Source organism: Salmo salar, chromosome 01, assembly GCF_965601325.2.
Source record: "Salmo salar chromosome 01, fSalSal1, whole genome shotgun sequence".
NCBI classification, from domain to species: Eukaryota; Metazoa; Chordata; class Actinopteri; order Salmoniformes; family Salmonidae; genus Salmo; species Salmo salar.
Window position 1 is genome coordinate 98,395,630 of NC_138291.1, and position 17,225 is coordinate 98,412,854.

A 17,225-nucleotide genomic window follows, 5' to 3' on the forward strand; every position below is an offset into this window, starting at 1 on the left:
CAGGCTATCTCTGCAGTAGATTGCAACTGCGCTCCCTTTGGCAGTTCTATCTTGTCGGAAAATGTTATAGTTATTATTATTTTTGGCCTTCCTAAGCCAGGATTCAGACACGGCTAGGACATCCAGGTTGGCAGAGTGTGCTAAAGCAGTGAATAAAACGAACTTAGGGAGGAGGCTTCTAATGTTAACATGCGTGAAACCAAGGCTTTTATGGTTACGAAAGTCAATAAATGAGAGCGCCTGGGGAATGGGAGTAGAGGTAGGCACTGCAGGGCCTGGATTAACCTCTACATGAGCAGAGGAGGAGTAGGATAAGGGTACGGCTAAAGGCTATAAGAACTGGTCGTCTAGTATGTTCGCAACAGAGAGTAAAAGGAGCAGGTTTCTGGGTGCAGTAGAATATATTCAATGCATAATGTTCAGACAAAGGTATGGTAGGATGTGAATACAGTGGAGGTAAACCTAGGCATTGAGTGACGAGGAGAGAGGTATTGTCTCTAGAGACGTCAATTAAACCAGGTGAGGTCACTACATGTGTGGGAGGTGGGACAAGATGTTTAGCTGAGGCATATTGAGCAGGGCTGGAGGCTCTACAGTGAAATAAGACAATCACTAACCAAAACAGCAATGGACAAGGCATATTGACATTAGGGAGAGGCATGCATAGCCGATTGATCTTAGGGTCCAGTGAGTAACTGGGCGGGCTGGAGACATGGCGATTCAGACAGCTAGTGGGCCGGGGTAGCAGAAGGGCCTTAGAGGGACGTTGCGATGGAAGAAGTTTGTTGTAGCCCCCTCTTGCAGTTACGTCGGCAGGCCAGTCGTAATGGATCAGCAGGGGTGCGTGTAGTAAAAGGGTCCAGGCCAATTGGCAAAATAGGTATAGTAGCCCAAGAAATTGGCTGATGGACCTCTTCAGCTAACAGTCCGGTATGCTCTAGACGGCTAGCAGATGGGCATTCAGGGGACGTCGTGACGGAGGAGCCTGTTGAAAAATCCCCTCGGCGGATTACGTCGGTAGTGCAGTCGTGATGGATCGGCGGGGCTCCGTGTCGGCAATAAAAGGGGTCCAGGCCAATTGGCAAAATAGTTTTTGTAGCCCAAGGAGTGGCTGATGTACCTCTTTAGCTAGCTGGGAGAAGAAAAAAAAGAAATGTATTCACTACTGTAAGTCGCTCTGGATAAGAGCGTCTGCTAAATGACTCAAATGTAAAAAATGAGAACATTCCTGCAAAGCTAAGATCGCAGGCACTGCTATGGTGCTCAAATTCAGATTTAAGGATTTAGATAGTTTGGCCTGTTTCCCCAAATAGCACCTGTAACATTGTGGCCACCCAAACAGAATCATAATCAAGAGACAAAGAGCACAGACATATGCAGAAGAAAATGAAACGTCCCATGTGTAAAGGACTAGCCTAGATAAGTGGAAAAAATGTTGCTTCTTTGTCCTTTCATTCCTGGGAGCTGTCCAGTGAATAAGTTATTCCCATCTAGCCCTAGTTGGCTAACCGTTGGGATGGTTATTCCCCATCTAGCCCTAGTTGGCTAACCGTTGGGATGGTTATTCCCCATCTAGCCCTAGTTGGCTAACCGTTGGGATGGTTATTCCCCATCTAGCCCTAGTTGGCTAACAGTTGGGATGGTTATTCCCCATCTAGCCCTAGTTGGCTAACCGTTGGGGCGGTTATTCCCCATCTAGCCCTAGTTGGCTAACCGTTGGGGCGGTTATTCCCCATCTAGTCCTAGTTGGCTAACTGTTGGGGCGGTTATTCCCCATCCAGCCCTAGTCGGCTAACCGTTGGGGCGGTTATTCCCCATCCAGCCCTAGTCGGCTAACCGTTGGGGCGGTTATTCCCCATCTAGCCCTAGTTGGCCAACCGTTGGGGCGGCCTTTATTTAGCCCAGCTATGTTGTCAAAACACCTCAATGTGAATTTGGCTGGACAAACAGACAGACTGCACTATGGTGTGACCTGCTTTCACCGCTGGACAACAGTCCAGAACTTTACTCCCACTTGTTCTGCTTTCAGGGCAGGGATAAAAGGTGGGAGTGAGGGAGAGACCAGAGTGCATTCAGCGTGCCCTCTAACTTCTACAACTGGAACTGGGCTCTAGCCAACAGGAATAGACTATGTAACTGCCCACATACGGAACATCCTGAATTCTGTGTAGGCCTATGTTGGATAGATCGTCAAAGAAAGGTCATATATTTGCGCTTGATTTAGGCTACTTTGCCCGGTACAGTATTTGTAGGGCTGTGACGATACCAGTAATGCAATATTGTTTTCCTTGTAAAAAATGACAAAAAGCAGACCCAAATCTTTGGTCCATTAAAAACCTGCTGTATGTAAAATATTGTGTGCTGTAGCTTGGAAAATAAATACATGTGACTGTGGATGACAACATAACGATGTTTCCATAATAAGTTAAATCTGCTTTGTGTTTTGTTAACTTGCCATGTTACTAAAGGGTATTGCGATACTAGTATTGTCCCCAGCTGAAGTATTTGAAGATGGATATGACACAGAATGGTTTGAGAAATCATCTCAATGGCATAAACTATATTATAAATCATCTGGAACACATCATTATGCCTGGCCAGCCAGGTGATTGCTGCTGCAATCATGCTGGTTAGGTATTCCATCTAGCCTACTCCGTTAGCTGTTGTGAAACCAGATGGCTGTCTTTGGCCTCTCAAAGCTAGGCTGCTCTGTCCACTCAAGACCCAGGCTTCAGACATCCAGGGGCCTGCCCTGCTCGCAGCCTGCCCACCATTAAAACACTAAAGGATACATTTTCATAGTGCAAAAGCAATGTTAATTTACCATAAACCTCATTGTAATCTGGCAGCACGATTTCACCAGAAATCTATTACCCAGCCAACAGGATACTAACACTACCCAGCCAACAGGACATAATATAGAATAATAATACTCCATAGGCTAATCAGTTGAGTTGAAAAGTTCTGAAGTTCTTTTTGAAGTCTACTCAATTAGATCTGACACACTGTTCTCCCTCTCCCCTCCCCTGTCTCCCTCACTGTTCTCCCTCCCCTCCCCTGTCTCCCTCACTGTTCTCCCTCCCCTCCCCTGTCTCCCTCACTGTTCTCCCTCCCCTCCCCTGTCTCCCTCACTGTTCTCCCTCTCCCCTCCCCTGTCTCCCTCACTGTTCTCCCTCCCCTCCCCTGTCTCCCTCACTGTTCTCCCTCCCCTCCCCTGTCTCCCTCACTGTTCTCCCTCTCCCCTCCCCTGTCTCCCTCACTGTTCTCCCTCCCCTCCCCTGTCTCCCTCACTGTTCTCCCTCTCCCCTCCCCTGTCTCCCTCACTGTTCTCCCTCCCCTCCCCTGTCTCCCTCACTGTTCTCCCTCTCCCCTCCCCTGTCTCCCTCACTGTTCTCCCTCTCCCCTCCCCTGTCTCCCTCACTGTTCTCCCTCCCCTCCCCTGTCTCCCTCACTGTTCTCCCTCTCCCCTCCCCTGTCTCCCTCACTGTTCTCCCTCTCCCCTCCCCTGTCTCCCTCACTGTTCTCCCTCTCCCCTCCCCTGTCTCCCTCACCGTTCTCCCTCTCCCCTCCCCTGTCTCCCTCACTGTTCTCCCTCCCCTCCCCTGTCTCCCTCACTGTTCTCCCTCCCCTCCCCTGTCTCCCTCACTGTTCTCCCTCCCCTCCCCTGTCTCCCTCACTGTTCTCCCTCCCCTCCCCTGTCTCCCTCACTGTTCTCCCTCTCCCCTCCCCTGTCTCCCTCACTGTTCTCCCTCCCCTCCCCTGTCTCCCTCACTGTTCTCCCTCCCCTCCCCTGTCTCCCTCACTGTTCTCCCTCCCCTCCCCTGTCTCCCTCACTGTTCTCCCTCCCCTCCCCTGTCTCCCTCACTGTTCTCCCTCTCCCCTCCCCTGTCTCCCTCACCGTTCTCCCTCTCCCCTCCTGTTTCCCTCACTGTTCTCCCTCCCCTCCCCTGTCTCCCTCACTGTTCTCCCTCTCCCCTCCCCTGTCTCCCTCACCGTTCTCCCTCTCCCCTCCTGTTTCCCTCACTGTTCTCCCTCCCCTCCCCTGTCTCCCTCACTGTTCTCCCTCTCCCCTCCCCTGTCTCCCTCACTGTTCTCCCTCCCCTCCCCTGTCTCCCTCACTGTTCTCCCTCCCCTCCCCTGTCTCCCTCACTGTTCTCCCTCCCCTCCCCTGTCTCCCTCACTGTTCTCCCTCCCCTCCCCTGTCTCCCTCACTGTTCTCCCTCCCCTCCCCTGTCTCCCTCACTGTTCTCCCTCCCCTCCCCTGTCTCCCTCACTGTTCTCCCTCCCCTCCCCTGTCTCCCTCACTGTTCTCCCTCCCCTCCCCTGTCTCCCTCACTGTTCTCCCTCCCCTCCCCTGTCTCCCGCACTGTTCTCCCTCCCCTCCCCTGTCTCCCTCACTGTTCTCCCTCCCCTCCCCTGTCTCCCGCACTGTTCTCCCTCCCCTCCCCTGTCTCCCGCACTGTTCTCCCTCCCCTCCCCTGTCTCCCTCACTGTTCTCCCTCCCCTCCCCTGTCTCCCTCACTGTTCTCCCTCCCCTCCCCTGTCTCCCTCACTGTTCTCCCTCCCCTCCCCTGTCTCCCTCACTGTTCTCCCTCTCCCTCTCCCCTCCCCTGTCTCCCTCACTGTTCTCCCTCTCCCCTCCCCTGTCTCCCTCACTGTTCTCCCTCTCCCCTCCCCTGTCTCCCTCACTGTTCTCCCTCTCCCCTCCCCTGTCTCCCTCACTGTCTGGTGGGTGCTTCTCTTAGAAATGTTGTGAACTCTCAGAGCTAGGAAGCAGATTTTCTACATAAGAGTAGTACATTTCAGACCTCTCCACGTTCATTTTTATCTTCAATACTGAATGCAGTCTGGCATCCAAGCCAACTATCTCAATGTGTTTAATATAATTGTGTGGGTTTAGTTGTTGGTTGCTATAAAACAAGTGTCTGTTCTGAAGATGCACGTTCTCCATAGACACCAAAGCAGATGCAATGTGGGAGGTATCAGGAAGCAAACCCTGTGTTGACCGCTATAGTGCTGCTTTAGTCTCACACTTGTTGTTGCCAAAACTTTTATCAAAATTACTTGAATACAGTATGTTGTGTTTTTAGCGGCTCTGTTTGGCTAGGCCCATCTCACAAGTGGAATGAATGAGGTGTTTCTAATTTTGCAAGCTCTAACCAGTCTCTTGATCTTCTCTCCTCATTCCCTTCCTCTCTTCTTCTCATTCCCTTCCCCTCTTGTCTCCTCTCCTCCTCCTCTCCTCATTCCCTTCCTCCTGTCGCCAGGTGGTGGCCTAAGCCATGGGGGCGTTCCTGGACAAGCCCAAGACTGAGAAGCACAACGCCCACGGCGAGGGCAATGGTCTCCGTTATGGCCTGAGCAGCATGCAGGGCTGGCGGGTGGAAATGGAGGACGCCCACACCGCCACGGTGGGTCTACCCCAGGGCCTGGACAACTGGTCCTTCTTCGCTGTCTACGACGGCCACGCCGGCTCCCGCGTGGCTAACTATGCCTCTAAACACCTGCTGGGGCACATTATAACCCACAGCATGGGTCCCCCGGGCCCTGAGGGTGTCACCCCTGCACCTGCCGTGGAGACGGTCAAGATGGGAATCCGCACCGGCTTCCTGAAGATCGACGAGCACATGAGGAACTTCTCTGACCTGCGTAACGGCATGGACCGCAGCGGCTCGACGGCCGTGGCCGTGCTGCTCTCGCCAGAGCACCTGTACTTCATCAACTGTGGTGACTCACGGGCTGTGCTCTACCGCAACGCGCATGTCTGCTTCTCCACGCTGGACCACAAGCCCTGCAACCCACGGGAGAAGGAGAGGATCCAGAACGCAGGCGGCTCCGTAATGATCCAGAGGGTGAATGGTTCCCTGGCCGTGTCCCGGGCCCTGGGAGACTACGACTACAAGTGTGTGGATGGGAAGGGTGCCACGGAGCAGCTGGTGTCCCCAGAACCCGAGGTGTTTGAGATCGAGAGGGCCCTAGAGGATGAGTTTGTGGTGCTGGCCTGTGACGGTATCTGGGACGTGATGACCAACGAGGAGCTGTGTGAGTTTGTCAAGTCCCGTCTGGAGGTGTCCCACGACCTGGAGAAGGTCTGCAACCAGGTGCTGGACACCTGCCTGCACAAGGTACAGTGAGGCTAGTGTGTGTGTGTTTTATAAATGTAAAGGATCGAGGTGTTTGGTGCACCGGTATATTCAGAACCCTTGACTTTTCCACATTTTGTTAGGTTACAGCCTTATTCAAAAAATTGATTAAGTCGTTTTTTTCCTTCATCAATCTACACACAATACCCCATAATGACAAGGCAAAACCAGGTTTTTTTAGAAATGTTTAGTAATTTATCACATTTACCTAAGTGTTCAGACTCCTTACTCAGCACTTTGTTGAAGCACCTTTGGCAGCGATCACAGCCTCAAGTCTTCTTGGGTATGACGCTACAAGCTTGGCACACCTGTATTTGGGGATCTTCTCTACAGATCTTTTCAAGCTCTGTCAAGTTGGATGGGGAGCTTTGCTGCGCAGCTTTTTCAGGTCTCTCCAGAGATATTTGATTGTGTTCAAGCCCGGGCTCTGGCTGGGCCACTGAAGGACATTGAGAGAGTTGTCCCGAAGCCACTCCTACGTTGTCTTGGCTGTGTGCTTAGGGTTGTTGTCCTGTTGGAAGGTGAACCTTCGCCCCAGTCTGAGGTCCTGAGCGCTCTGGACAAGGTTTTCATTAACCTCACTAGGGTAGGGGGCACTATTTTCACCTCCGGATGAAAAGCATGCCCAAAGTAAACTGCCTGTTACTCAGGCCCAGAAGCTAGGATATGCATATAATTGGTAGATTTGGATAGAAAACACTCTAAAGTTTCCAAAACTGTTAAAATAATGTCTGTGAGTATAACAGAACTGATATGGCAGGTGAAAACCTGAGTAAAATCCATCCAGGATATTTTTGATGTGGGTGCTTTTCTCTTGCCTGCATATACAGTATGTCAATGGCTAGGACCTAGATTGCAGTTCCTATGGCTTCCACTAGATGTCAACAGTCTTTAGAAATTGTTTCAGGCTTGTATTCTGAAAAATGAGGGAGTAAGACCACTCTGAGTCAGTGGATAGTGGGAAGTCCCCAGAGCTGTTTTCTGCGCATGACCGAGAGCGCGCCTTTCTTGTTTTTCTTTTATATTGACGAAGCTATTGTCCGGTTGAAATATTATTTAATATTATGACTAAAAACAACCTGAGGTTTGATTATAAACATCGTTTGACATGTTTCTACGAACTTTACTGATAGTATTTGGATTTTGTGTCTGCCTGTTGTGACGGCCTTTGAGCCATTGGATTACTGAACAAAACGCGCCAACAAAACGGAGGTTTTGAATTGAACAAAACAAACATTTATGGTGTAACTGGGAGTCTTGTGAGTGCAACCATATGAAGATCATCAAAGGTAAGTGATTAATTTTATTGCTATTTCTGACTAATCTACTTGGCCGGTAACTGTATGTAATGTTTTGTGTGCTGGGCGCTGTCCTCAGATAATCACATGGTATGCTTTCGCCGTAAAGCCTTTTTAAAATCTGACACAACGGTTGGATTATTAACAAGAGGTTAATCTTTAAGCCGATGTATAACACTTGTATGTTTTATGAATATTTCTGTTTTTGAATTTGGCGCTCTGCAATTTCACCGGATGTTGGCCAGGTGGGACGGTAGCGTCCCACACCCCCTAGAGAGGTTAAGGATCTCTCTGTACGTTGCTCCAGTCATCTTTGCCCCGATCCTGACAAGTCTCCCAGTCCCTGCCGCTGAAAACCATCCCCATGATGCTGCCACCACCATGCTTCATTGTAGGGATGGTGCAGGGTTTCCTCCAGGCGAGATGTTTGGCATTCAAGCCAAATATTTAAATCTCTGTTCCTATTGGAAAAATCCAGGTGGGCTGTCATGTGCATTTTACTGAGGAGTGGCTTCTGTCTGGCCACTCTCTACCATAAACGCTTGATTGGTGGAGTGCTGCAGAGATGGTTGTCCTTCTGGAAGGTTCTCCCATCTCTACAGAGGAACTCTGGAACTCTGTCAGAGTGACCATCGGTTCTTGGTCATCTCCCTGACCAAGGCCATTCTCCCCCGATTGCTTAGTTTGGCTGGGCGGACAGCTCAAGGAAGATTCTGGGTGGTTCCAAACTTATTCATTTAAGAAATATGGAGGCCACTGTGTTCTTTGGGACCTTCAATGCTGCATAAATGTTTTAGTACCCTTCCCCAGATCTGTGCCTCGACACAATCCTGTCTCGGAGCTCTACCGACAATTCCTTCCACCTCATGGCTTTGTTTTTGCTCTGACATGCACTGTCAACTGTGGCACCTTTTTATATAGACAGGTGTGTGCCTTTCAAAATCATGTCCAATCATTTCAATTTACCACAGGTGGACTCCAGTCAACTTGTAGAAACAGCTCAAGTATGATCAATTGAAACAAGATGCACCTGAGCTCAATTTCGAGTCTCATAGCAAAAGGGTCTGAATAGTTATGTGAAGGTATTTCTGTTGATTTGATTTTTTTTGGGCAATCATTTCTAACCTGTTTTCGCATTATGGTGTATTGTGTGTAGATTGCTGAGGATTTTCATTTATTTAATCCATTTTAGAATAAGACTGTAATGTAGCAAAATGTGGCACTGTATAAAGGAAGCTGTCTTTCTTATTTTAGTGTCAGCGTTAACAGAGCCTCCCCACACGTGTAATGACTCCATCCCTCTCTCCCCCCTCTGCTACAGGGAAGTCGGGATAACATGAGTGTTGTGTTGGTGTGTTTGCCAAACTGCCCTAAAGTGTCAGAGGAGGCGGTGAAGAAAGATAGAGAGCTGGATAAGTTTCTGGAGTCTCGCGTGGAAGGTGAGAATGATTGTACACATGACTCTTCCCCTCCATACTGTTGTCTTCATCCAGGCTGCATCCCATTCTCTATTACCTTTCTCTCCAAGTGTGCATTCGTTCCCTACCACTTACGGACCACAGGCCCTTTCAAAATGTATTACACTCCCCTCCAATCCCCATCTCACACACTTTCTAAACAGCTGGGTAAAACTGCCTGGCTGCCGTTTGCTAGAATTCCAGCTGGCCTATCAACTCCCACTGAAGCACATTCATGTCTTGACCCACTTTCTCATTCCACACTCCCCCTCTTCCTCTCCTTCTTCACCCTCTGCTTCTCTTCCAACAGTCTCTCTCTCTCCCTTCACCTCCTGTCTGTCACATTCCCCCTCTTTACCCTGTTTCAGATTCTCGTTCTCTTGCTCTCTCTCTTAAATTACAAATCAAGCTGCTTCATTGGCATGAAAAACATTGCATCAATATTGCCAAAGCAACAATGTATACTATATACATTGTAATAAAATAATGAATAATAATACAAAAAAAATTGAAAATGGTGTTATTATTAACAGTCAATAGTAGAAGTATAATAAATGTAAAAGGCTAAACATGGAAAATAAAACTGTCATCGTCACATTATGTCAGTACTACAACTACCATCGTCATTACTACTACTACTACCACCATCATCATTAAATGGCTATCATTACTACCACCATCACTACTATTTGGAATGGTAATAACAGTAATACCACTATTAACAATAATAGTAATAACAGTAATACCACTATTAACAATAATAGTAATAACAGTAATACCACTATTAACAATAATAGTAATAACAGTAATACCACTATTAACAATAATAGTAATAACAGTAATACCACTATTAACAATAATAGTAATAACAGTAATACCACTATTAACAATAATAGTAATAACAGTAATACCACTATTAACAATAATAGTAATAACAGTAATACCACTATTAACAATAATAGTAATAACAGTAATACCACTATTAACAATAATAGTAATAACAGTAATACCACTATTAACAATAATAGTAATAACAGTAATACCACTATTAACAATAATAGTAATAACAGTAATACCACTATTAACAATAATAGTAATAACAGTAATACCACTATTAACAATAATAGTAATAACAGTAATACCACTATTAACAATAATAGTAATAACAGTAATACTAATAATAAGTAAGTTACTGTTTACTATGCAGATGTTATTTTTCAGTGTCCCTCAGGCTATGGCAGGTAAATACATATTTGGCTGAAAAAGGAGCCATTGCTCCACACCCATGAGTATTTTTTGTTTTTCCTCTGGGTTTAATAAGTAACAATTTGGCATAAATGTCTTTAATATCTGTGAATAATGAATCTCTTGGTGAGGAATATTTCACTGTTAAGGAGAAAGTGCATCTCTGTTTCTACATCCCATATTGTGTAGTGACCACATACACACTCCTCTTTGGGTAGCCATGTCTTTAGATGTCTGCCGGTTTCTATTGCCAATTGGTGGTCACTCAGCCTGTACTTGGTAAAGATCTGTCTCTGCTTCGTATCTCTGACAGAGTAGAGATTATCAGCCATTTCATATACTCTGTTTAGATTTTGACCCCCTCCCCCCTTTGTTCAGGGACACATTATTCAATGTCTGTGGAGCTTGTTCAGTTTATGTCTGTTGTTGAATCTTGTTATGTTCATACAAATATTTACACATGTTAAGTTTGCTGAAGATAAACGCTGTTGACAGTGAGAGGACGTTTCTTTTTTAGCTGAGTTTATTTTATAAGGCTCTAACGCAACAAAATGTGGGAAAAGTCAAGGGGTCTGAATTCTTCCCGAAGGCATTGTATAGACTTGAAAATACTTAAAGTACAAAAGGGAAAATAAATCAACATAAATATGGGTTGTATTTACAATGTGTTTGTTCTTCACTGGTTGCACTTTTCTTGTGGCAACAGGTCACAAATCTTGCTGCTGTGACTGCACACTTTGATATTTCACACAATGGGAGTTTGGGAGTTTATCAAAATTGGATTTGTTTTCAAATTCATTGTTGGTCTGTGTAATCTAAGGTAAATATGTCTCTCTAATATGGGCATACATTTGGCAGTAGGTTAGGATGTGTAGCTCAGTTTCCACCTCATTTTGTAGGCAGTATGCACATAGGCAGACCTTCTCTCAAGAGAAGACAGGCAATGGTGACCTTTCTCAATAGCAAAGCTATGCTCACTCAGTCTGTACATAGTCAAAGCTTTCCTTAAGTTTGGGTCAGTCACAGTGGTCAGATATTCTTGCTTTGTCTCTCGATCCCTCTCTTGCTTGCACACTCTTGCACACTCTTGCACACTCTCTCTCTTTTTCTCTCTTGCACGCTCTCTCTTGCTCTCTCGCTCTCAATTCAATTTCAATTTAAGGTCTTTACTTTCTCACTCACTATCTCTCGCTCTCTCCATTTCTATTGCTCTCTCACACTCAGTCTTGACAAATGACCCAACCATCTCGGTTTTGTCTAATTTCTCTCCTATCCTCCCCTTTTTTCGTGTCTCTTTTTGACATTTGACTTACTCTGTCAAACGGGGGAGAGTTTTGGGGGTTATGTAAACTCTTCCCCCAGAGTTGGCCCGCAGCGTTGGAATAGGGTTGAGGTAATTTTTCGCTAATGTTTATCTGGGGGAGCGCCAAAGGGAGTTCCCGCAGATCAAAGAGGAATGTCTGATCCAGAGAGGAATACTCTGGCGGGACATCTAACTGGCACCGGACCTAGCCAGTCCAACTGGGCTGCAAGGGTTTCCTCTTGTCTGTCTCTCTGTCTCCTACTCCATTGATACATGCACTCTTACTTTCTGTCTCTGGCTTATGCCCCAGGGCTCTGACCTTCCTTCCTTGGTCTTACACACACACACGGAACATTTTCTCACACTCGTCTCGCCGCAGTTGTGGTTTTATGTAGCAACATTTAACCTTGAATGAATCCCTTCAATTCTCATCCCCCTCTTTTCTCTCCCTCACCCTCTCCACCTCTCTCTCTCCCTCTGTCTCCCCCTCTCAGAGATCATAGAGAAGGCAGGAGAGGAGGGTATTCCTGACCTGGTGACGGTCATGAGAAACTTGTCCTCAGAGAGCATCCCCAACCTGCCACCAGGGGGAGGCCTCGCCAGCAAGTAAGAGCCTGGCCCCTCCCTCTACTGTCTATTCTATAGTGTCTAGTTGATAGTCTAGTGTCTAGTCTAGTCTCTAGTGTCTAGTCTCTAGTGTCTCGTCTATAGACCTTTTCAACTGTCAACACATTCTATATGCACACGCAACCAAGAGGTTCCCCAGTAAACATCCGGCGCTGCAAGTTAGTTGGCTTGCACAAAATGACGTGTTTGTATTTCTTGATCCAACCAAAAAACTTAACTTGCTACCATAACCACTAAACAAAATCAATTCATGTTTATTTCCTTTTTATTTCCCACTTATCTGTTTATTATGTGTTTACTATCCGTTTGCTCTGGTGGTGTTGGCTACATTTGGGTAGCGCAGGAAATAACCACACAGCTAGGGTGATGTGAAGGGAGAGTAAGATCAGCTTACCTTGTTAGCCAGCTACATATATTATTGGCTGTCGCGAAATAAATTAATCTAACTAAACTAAATGTAGCTAGCATACTTGTCCAATGTTTGACGGCCACATTGTTTAAATCAAAAGTTAGCTAGCAGAAGTCATTATCCCACTATCAATCTCTCTCCCCCTATACCAATCTGTTTCTCCTAGCTCTTCGTCTGCTTTATTGTACCTAGGTGTATTGCCTTCATTGTTTTGATTAAGAAACATAGCGTGGTTTTAATGAACCGGTAGCTAGTGCTAGTCATGTATTATTTACCTCACATTACGAGACCTCGCTAGTGGTTTGTTTATATATAATAAAAATAAAAATGCTAGCGCTGACATCTTGTGGTGATAATGTTGAATGCGTATAATTACACTAGGATGATGCATAACATGAAGCAAACAAATAGCTACTTTATTTCAAGCAACATATATTTTGTAAATGAAATTAACCTTAAAATATTCCTTTCTGCACATCCTCATGATAGTGATATGTGCTATTAATGTCTCTCTTCTGAGCATGTCATCCTTAAGGCCTACCTTCATTACAAGGGTAGGGCCTTTATTTTAACCATTTATTTAATTTGGCAAGTCAGTTAAGAACAAATTCTTATTTACAATGACGGCCTACCCCGGCCAAACCTGGACGACGCTGGGCCAATTTTGCGCCGCCCTATGGCGGAATCCATTGGGCGCTAATCCATTTCATGACGGCATGTACAGTAGCTATAGAAGTTTAATCTAGTATCCTTCAACATGGTTAGCATCATTGAGAGTCTAATCTGGTATCTTTCAACATGGTTAGCATCATTATGAGTCTAATCTGGTCTCCTTCAACATGGTTAGCCTCACTATGAGTCTAATGAAAAAGAAAACCCACACACTAATTTTGACAATGTCAGCCTTTTATTTAGCTAATCCTGTTTCAGTATAGAAATGACAAGCACCATGTACAGTGCGTTGTACATGCCCACGAGGCCAATACTAATCCCTTATGTCTACATTGGACACGCTCACGAGGCCAATACCAATCCCATCATATGTCTACATTGGACACGCTCACGAGGCCAGTACTAATCCCATCATATGTCTGCATTGGACACGCTCACGAGGCCAATACTATTCCCACCCTATGTCTGCATTGGGCACGCCCACGAGGCCAATACTAATCCCGTTGTGTCTGCATTGGGCACGCCCACGATGCCAGTACTAATCCCACTATATGTATGCATTGGACACACCAACGAGGCCAATACTAATCCCATCATATGTCTGCGAGGCCAATACTAATCCCATCATATGTCTGCGAGGCCAATACTAATCCCATTATATGTCTGCGAGGCCAATACTAATCCCATCATATGTCTGCATTGTACACGCTCACGAGGCCAATGCTAATCCCACCCTATGTCTGCATTGGGCACGCCCACGAGGCCAGTACTAATCCCATCATATGTCTGCATTGGACACGCCCACGAGGCCAATACTAATCCCATCATATGTCTGCATTAGGCATGCCCACGATGCCAGTACTAATCCCATCATATGTCTGCATTAGGCATGCCCACGATGCCAGTACTAATCCCACCATATGTCTGCATTGGGCACACCCACGAGGCCAATACTAATCCCATCATATGTCTGCATTAGGCATGCCCACGATGCCAGTACTAATCCCACCATATGTCTGCATTGGGCACACCCACGAGGCCAATACTAATCCAATCATATGTCTGCGAGGCCATGCATTGGACATGCATGCTATAAATAATCTCACATCCACTGTAAGCAATGGAACCAAAAGGGTAGAGCATGAATAGTGGAGGCAAGAGATCCCCTGGAGAGTGACCACACTGAAGGGTTACTGTTACATGGGCTGCTAAGTAGCCATGTACAGTATGATTTCCGTCCCTGTATGGCTGGCCGGGACGCAAACCCTAATCCAATGACACTTAAAGCTAGCATGCCAACCACTGGAGGAGGAGGACTGTGAATGTAGCAGAATGAAGCAAATTGGTGCAAAATTGCAAGAATGCAAAGCACCTGCTCTTTCCATGACATAGACTAACCAGGTGAATGCAGGTGAAAGCTGTGATCCCTTATTGATGTCACTTGTTAAATCCACTTCAGTCAGTGTAGATGAAGGGGAGGAGACAGGTTAAAGAAAGACTTTTAAGCCTTGAGACAATTGAGACATGGATTGTGTATGTGTGCCATTCAGAGGGTGAATGGGCAAGACAAAATATTTAGGTGCCTTTGAACGGGGTATGGTAGTAGGTGCCAAGCACACCGGTTTGTGTCAAGAACTGCAATGCTGCTGGGTTTTTCATGCTAAACAGTTTCCCGTGTGTATCAAGAATGGTCCACCACCCAAAGGACATCCAACTAACTTGACACAATTGTGGGAAGCAATGGAGTCAACATGAGCCAGCATCCTTGTGGAACACTTTCTACACCTTGTGGAGTCCACACCCGATTAATTGAGGCTGTTCTGAGGGCAAAAGGGGGGAGGGGCGTGCAACTCAATATTAGGAGTGTGTTATTTAATGTTTGAGAGAGACTGTTGGAAGAGAAGCAGAGGGTGAAGAAGGAGAGGAAGAGAGGGTCAGGAATACAAGGCCCTCGCTCGTCCGCCAGTCGGCAAATCTCTGATTCCTGTTTACAAGCAGAATCTCAAACAGGAATTACTCATGTCTCGCTCCAATGAGAAATGGTCATCAGAATCAGGATTATGCTGCAGGACTGCCTTGCTGGTGCTTATTGGAATATGTTCAGAGACTCCGCTTTTGGCATTGACGAGCTAACCCCAGTCACCGGCTTCATTAGGAAATGCATTGGCGACGTGTGTCCCCACAGTGAGGGTTCACTGCTTCCCCAATCAAAAGCCCTGGATTAACACAGGAGTTGGCACTAAACTAAAGGTCAGGGCTACCACACACATGGCTATCGCCGACAACCCTGATGCTACGGCTGAGGACAGGAACAAGTACAATAAATCCTACTGTGACCTCTGCAGAGTCATCAAACGAGGAAAAGGACAATATAGGAATAAGGTGGAATCGTATTCCATAGGCTCCAATGCCCACCGCATGTGGCAGGGGTTACAGTCCTTTACGGATTACAAAGGAAGACCCAGCCGTGATCTGCCCAACGACGCCTCTCTTCCAGACAAACTCAATGCATTTTATGTATGCTTAGACAATAACCGTAAATATGCATTGTGTGAGTGTATACTCCAGTCTCTAATCTCTATTTTAGTCCCTAGTCTCATCTCTAGTCTATACTCTGGTTTGTAGTGTCAGTTCTAGTCTCTATGCTCTCCATATCTGAACACTATTGTCTCTACTCTAGTGTCTAGTCTCTAATCTAATCTCTATAGTATCTAGTCTACTCTATAGACTAGTCGGTATTCTAGTCTATACTCTAGTTTAGTCTCTAGTCTACTTTTGCTTCTACTCTGTAGTCTCTAGTCTAGTCTCTCTAGTGTCTAATCTATAGTCTCTACTCTAGACTAGAGACCAGGGATGAGCTACTGGTGTCCCGCGGACCATTAATAATAAAATCTGACTAATGTTTAACCAGGAAGGCAGAGAGACTCTACTCTATAGTCTCTAGTGTAGTCTATAGTCGCCAGTCTAGTCTCTAGTCTATCGTCTCTAATCTAGTCTCTTATTTATTTTATTTCACCTTTATTTGACCAGAGAGGCCAGTTGAGAACAAGTTCTCATTTACAACTGCGACCTGGCCAAGATAAAGCAAAGCAGTGCGACACAAACAACAACACAGAGTTACACATGGGATAAACAAAACGTACAGTCAATTACACAATATAAAAATCTATATACAGTGTGTGCAAATGTAGTAAGATTAGGGAGGTAAGACAATAAATAGGCCATAGTGGTGAAATAATTACAATTTAGCATTAACACTGAAGTGATAGACGTGCAGATGTTGATGTGCAAGTAGAGATACTGGGGTGAAAAAGAGCAAAAATAAATAACAATATGGGGATGTGGTAGTTGGGTGGATTATTTACAGATGGGCTGTGTACAGGTAGAGTGATCAGTAAGCTGCTCTGACAGCTGATGCTTAAAGTTAGTGAGGGAGATATGTCACCAGCTTCAGTGATTTTTGCAATTCGTTCCAGTCATTGGCAGCAGAGAACTGGATGGAAAGGCGGCCTAAGGAGGAATTGGCTTTGGGGGTGACCAGTGAAATATACCTGCTGGAGCGCGTGCTACGGGTGGGTGTTGCTATGGTGACCAGTGAGCTGAGATAAGGTGGGGCTTTACCAAGCAAAGACTTATAGATGACCTGGAGTCAGTGGGTTTGGTGACGAATATGAAGCGAGGGCCAACCAACGAGAGCATACAGGTCGCAGTGGTGGGTAGTATATGGGGCTTTGGTGACAGAACGGATGGCACTGTGATAGACTACATCCAATTACTGAGTAGAGTGCTGGAGGCTGTTTTGTAAATGACATCGCCGAAGTCACGATGTCTCTAGTGTCGTCTCCACTCTAGTCTCTCTGCCTTCCTGGTTACACATCGGTCATTTTTTTAAAATTGTTTGTCCACAGGCCACCAGTAGCTCATCCCTGGTCTAAAGTGTAGTCTGGTCTATAGTGTCTAGTCTATAGTGTCTAGTCTCTAGTCTAAAGTCTTTGGTCTCTTTGCCTTCCCAGTTACACAGCACTGATTAGCTCCTGTGTAAATGTCCTCCTTGGGTTAAATGGTTTAGTG

The 17,225-nt window shown here is 46.1% G+C and overlaps 1 protein-coding gene across 4 annotated transcripts in view; it reads left to right on the forward strand.

Moving 5' to 3' along the window:
* LOC106610913 (protein phosphatase, Mg2+/Mn2+ dependent, 1Ba) overlaps positions 1 to 17,225 on the forward strand; it is a 60,708-nt gene that overhangs the window by 35,378 nt on the left and 8,105 nt on the right. For 3 of the 4 annotated variants that reach the window (XM_014210596.3, XM_014210607.3, XM_014210591.3), the window contains exons 2-4: positions 5,268 to 6,125; positions 8,763 to 8,880; positions 11,941 to 12,052. In XM_014210596.3, the coding sequence (XP_014066071.1) occupies positions 5,283 to 6,125; positions 8,763 to 8,880; positions 11,941 to 12,052 (1,073 nt within the window). In that variant the 5' untranslated portion in view covers positions 5,268 to 5,282. Of the gene's footprint in view, positions 1 to 5,267; positions 6,126 to 8,762; positions 8,881 to 11,940; positions 12,057 to 17,225 lie in introns of those variants that run through there. The other variant, XM_082978315.1, reaches the window with a different exon arrangement.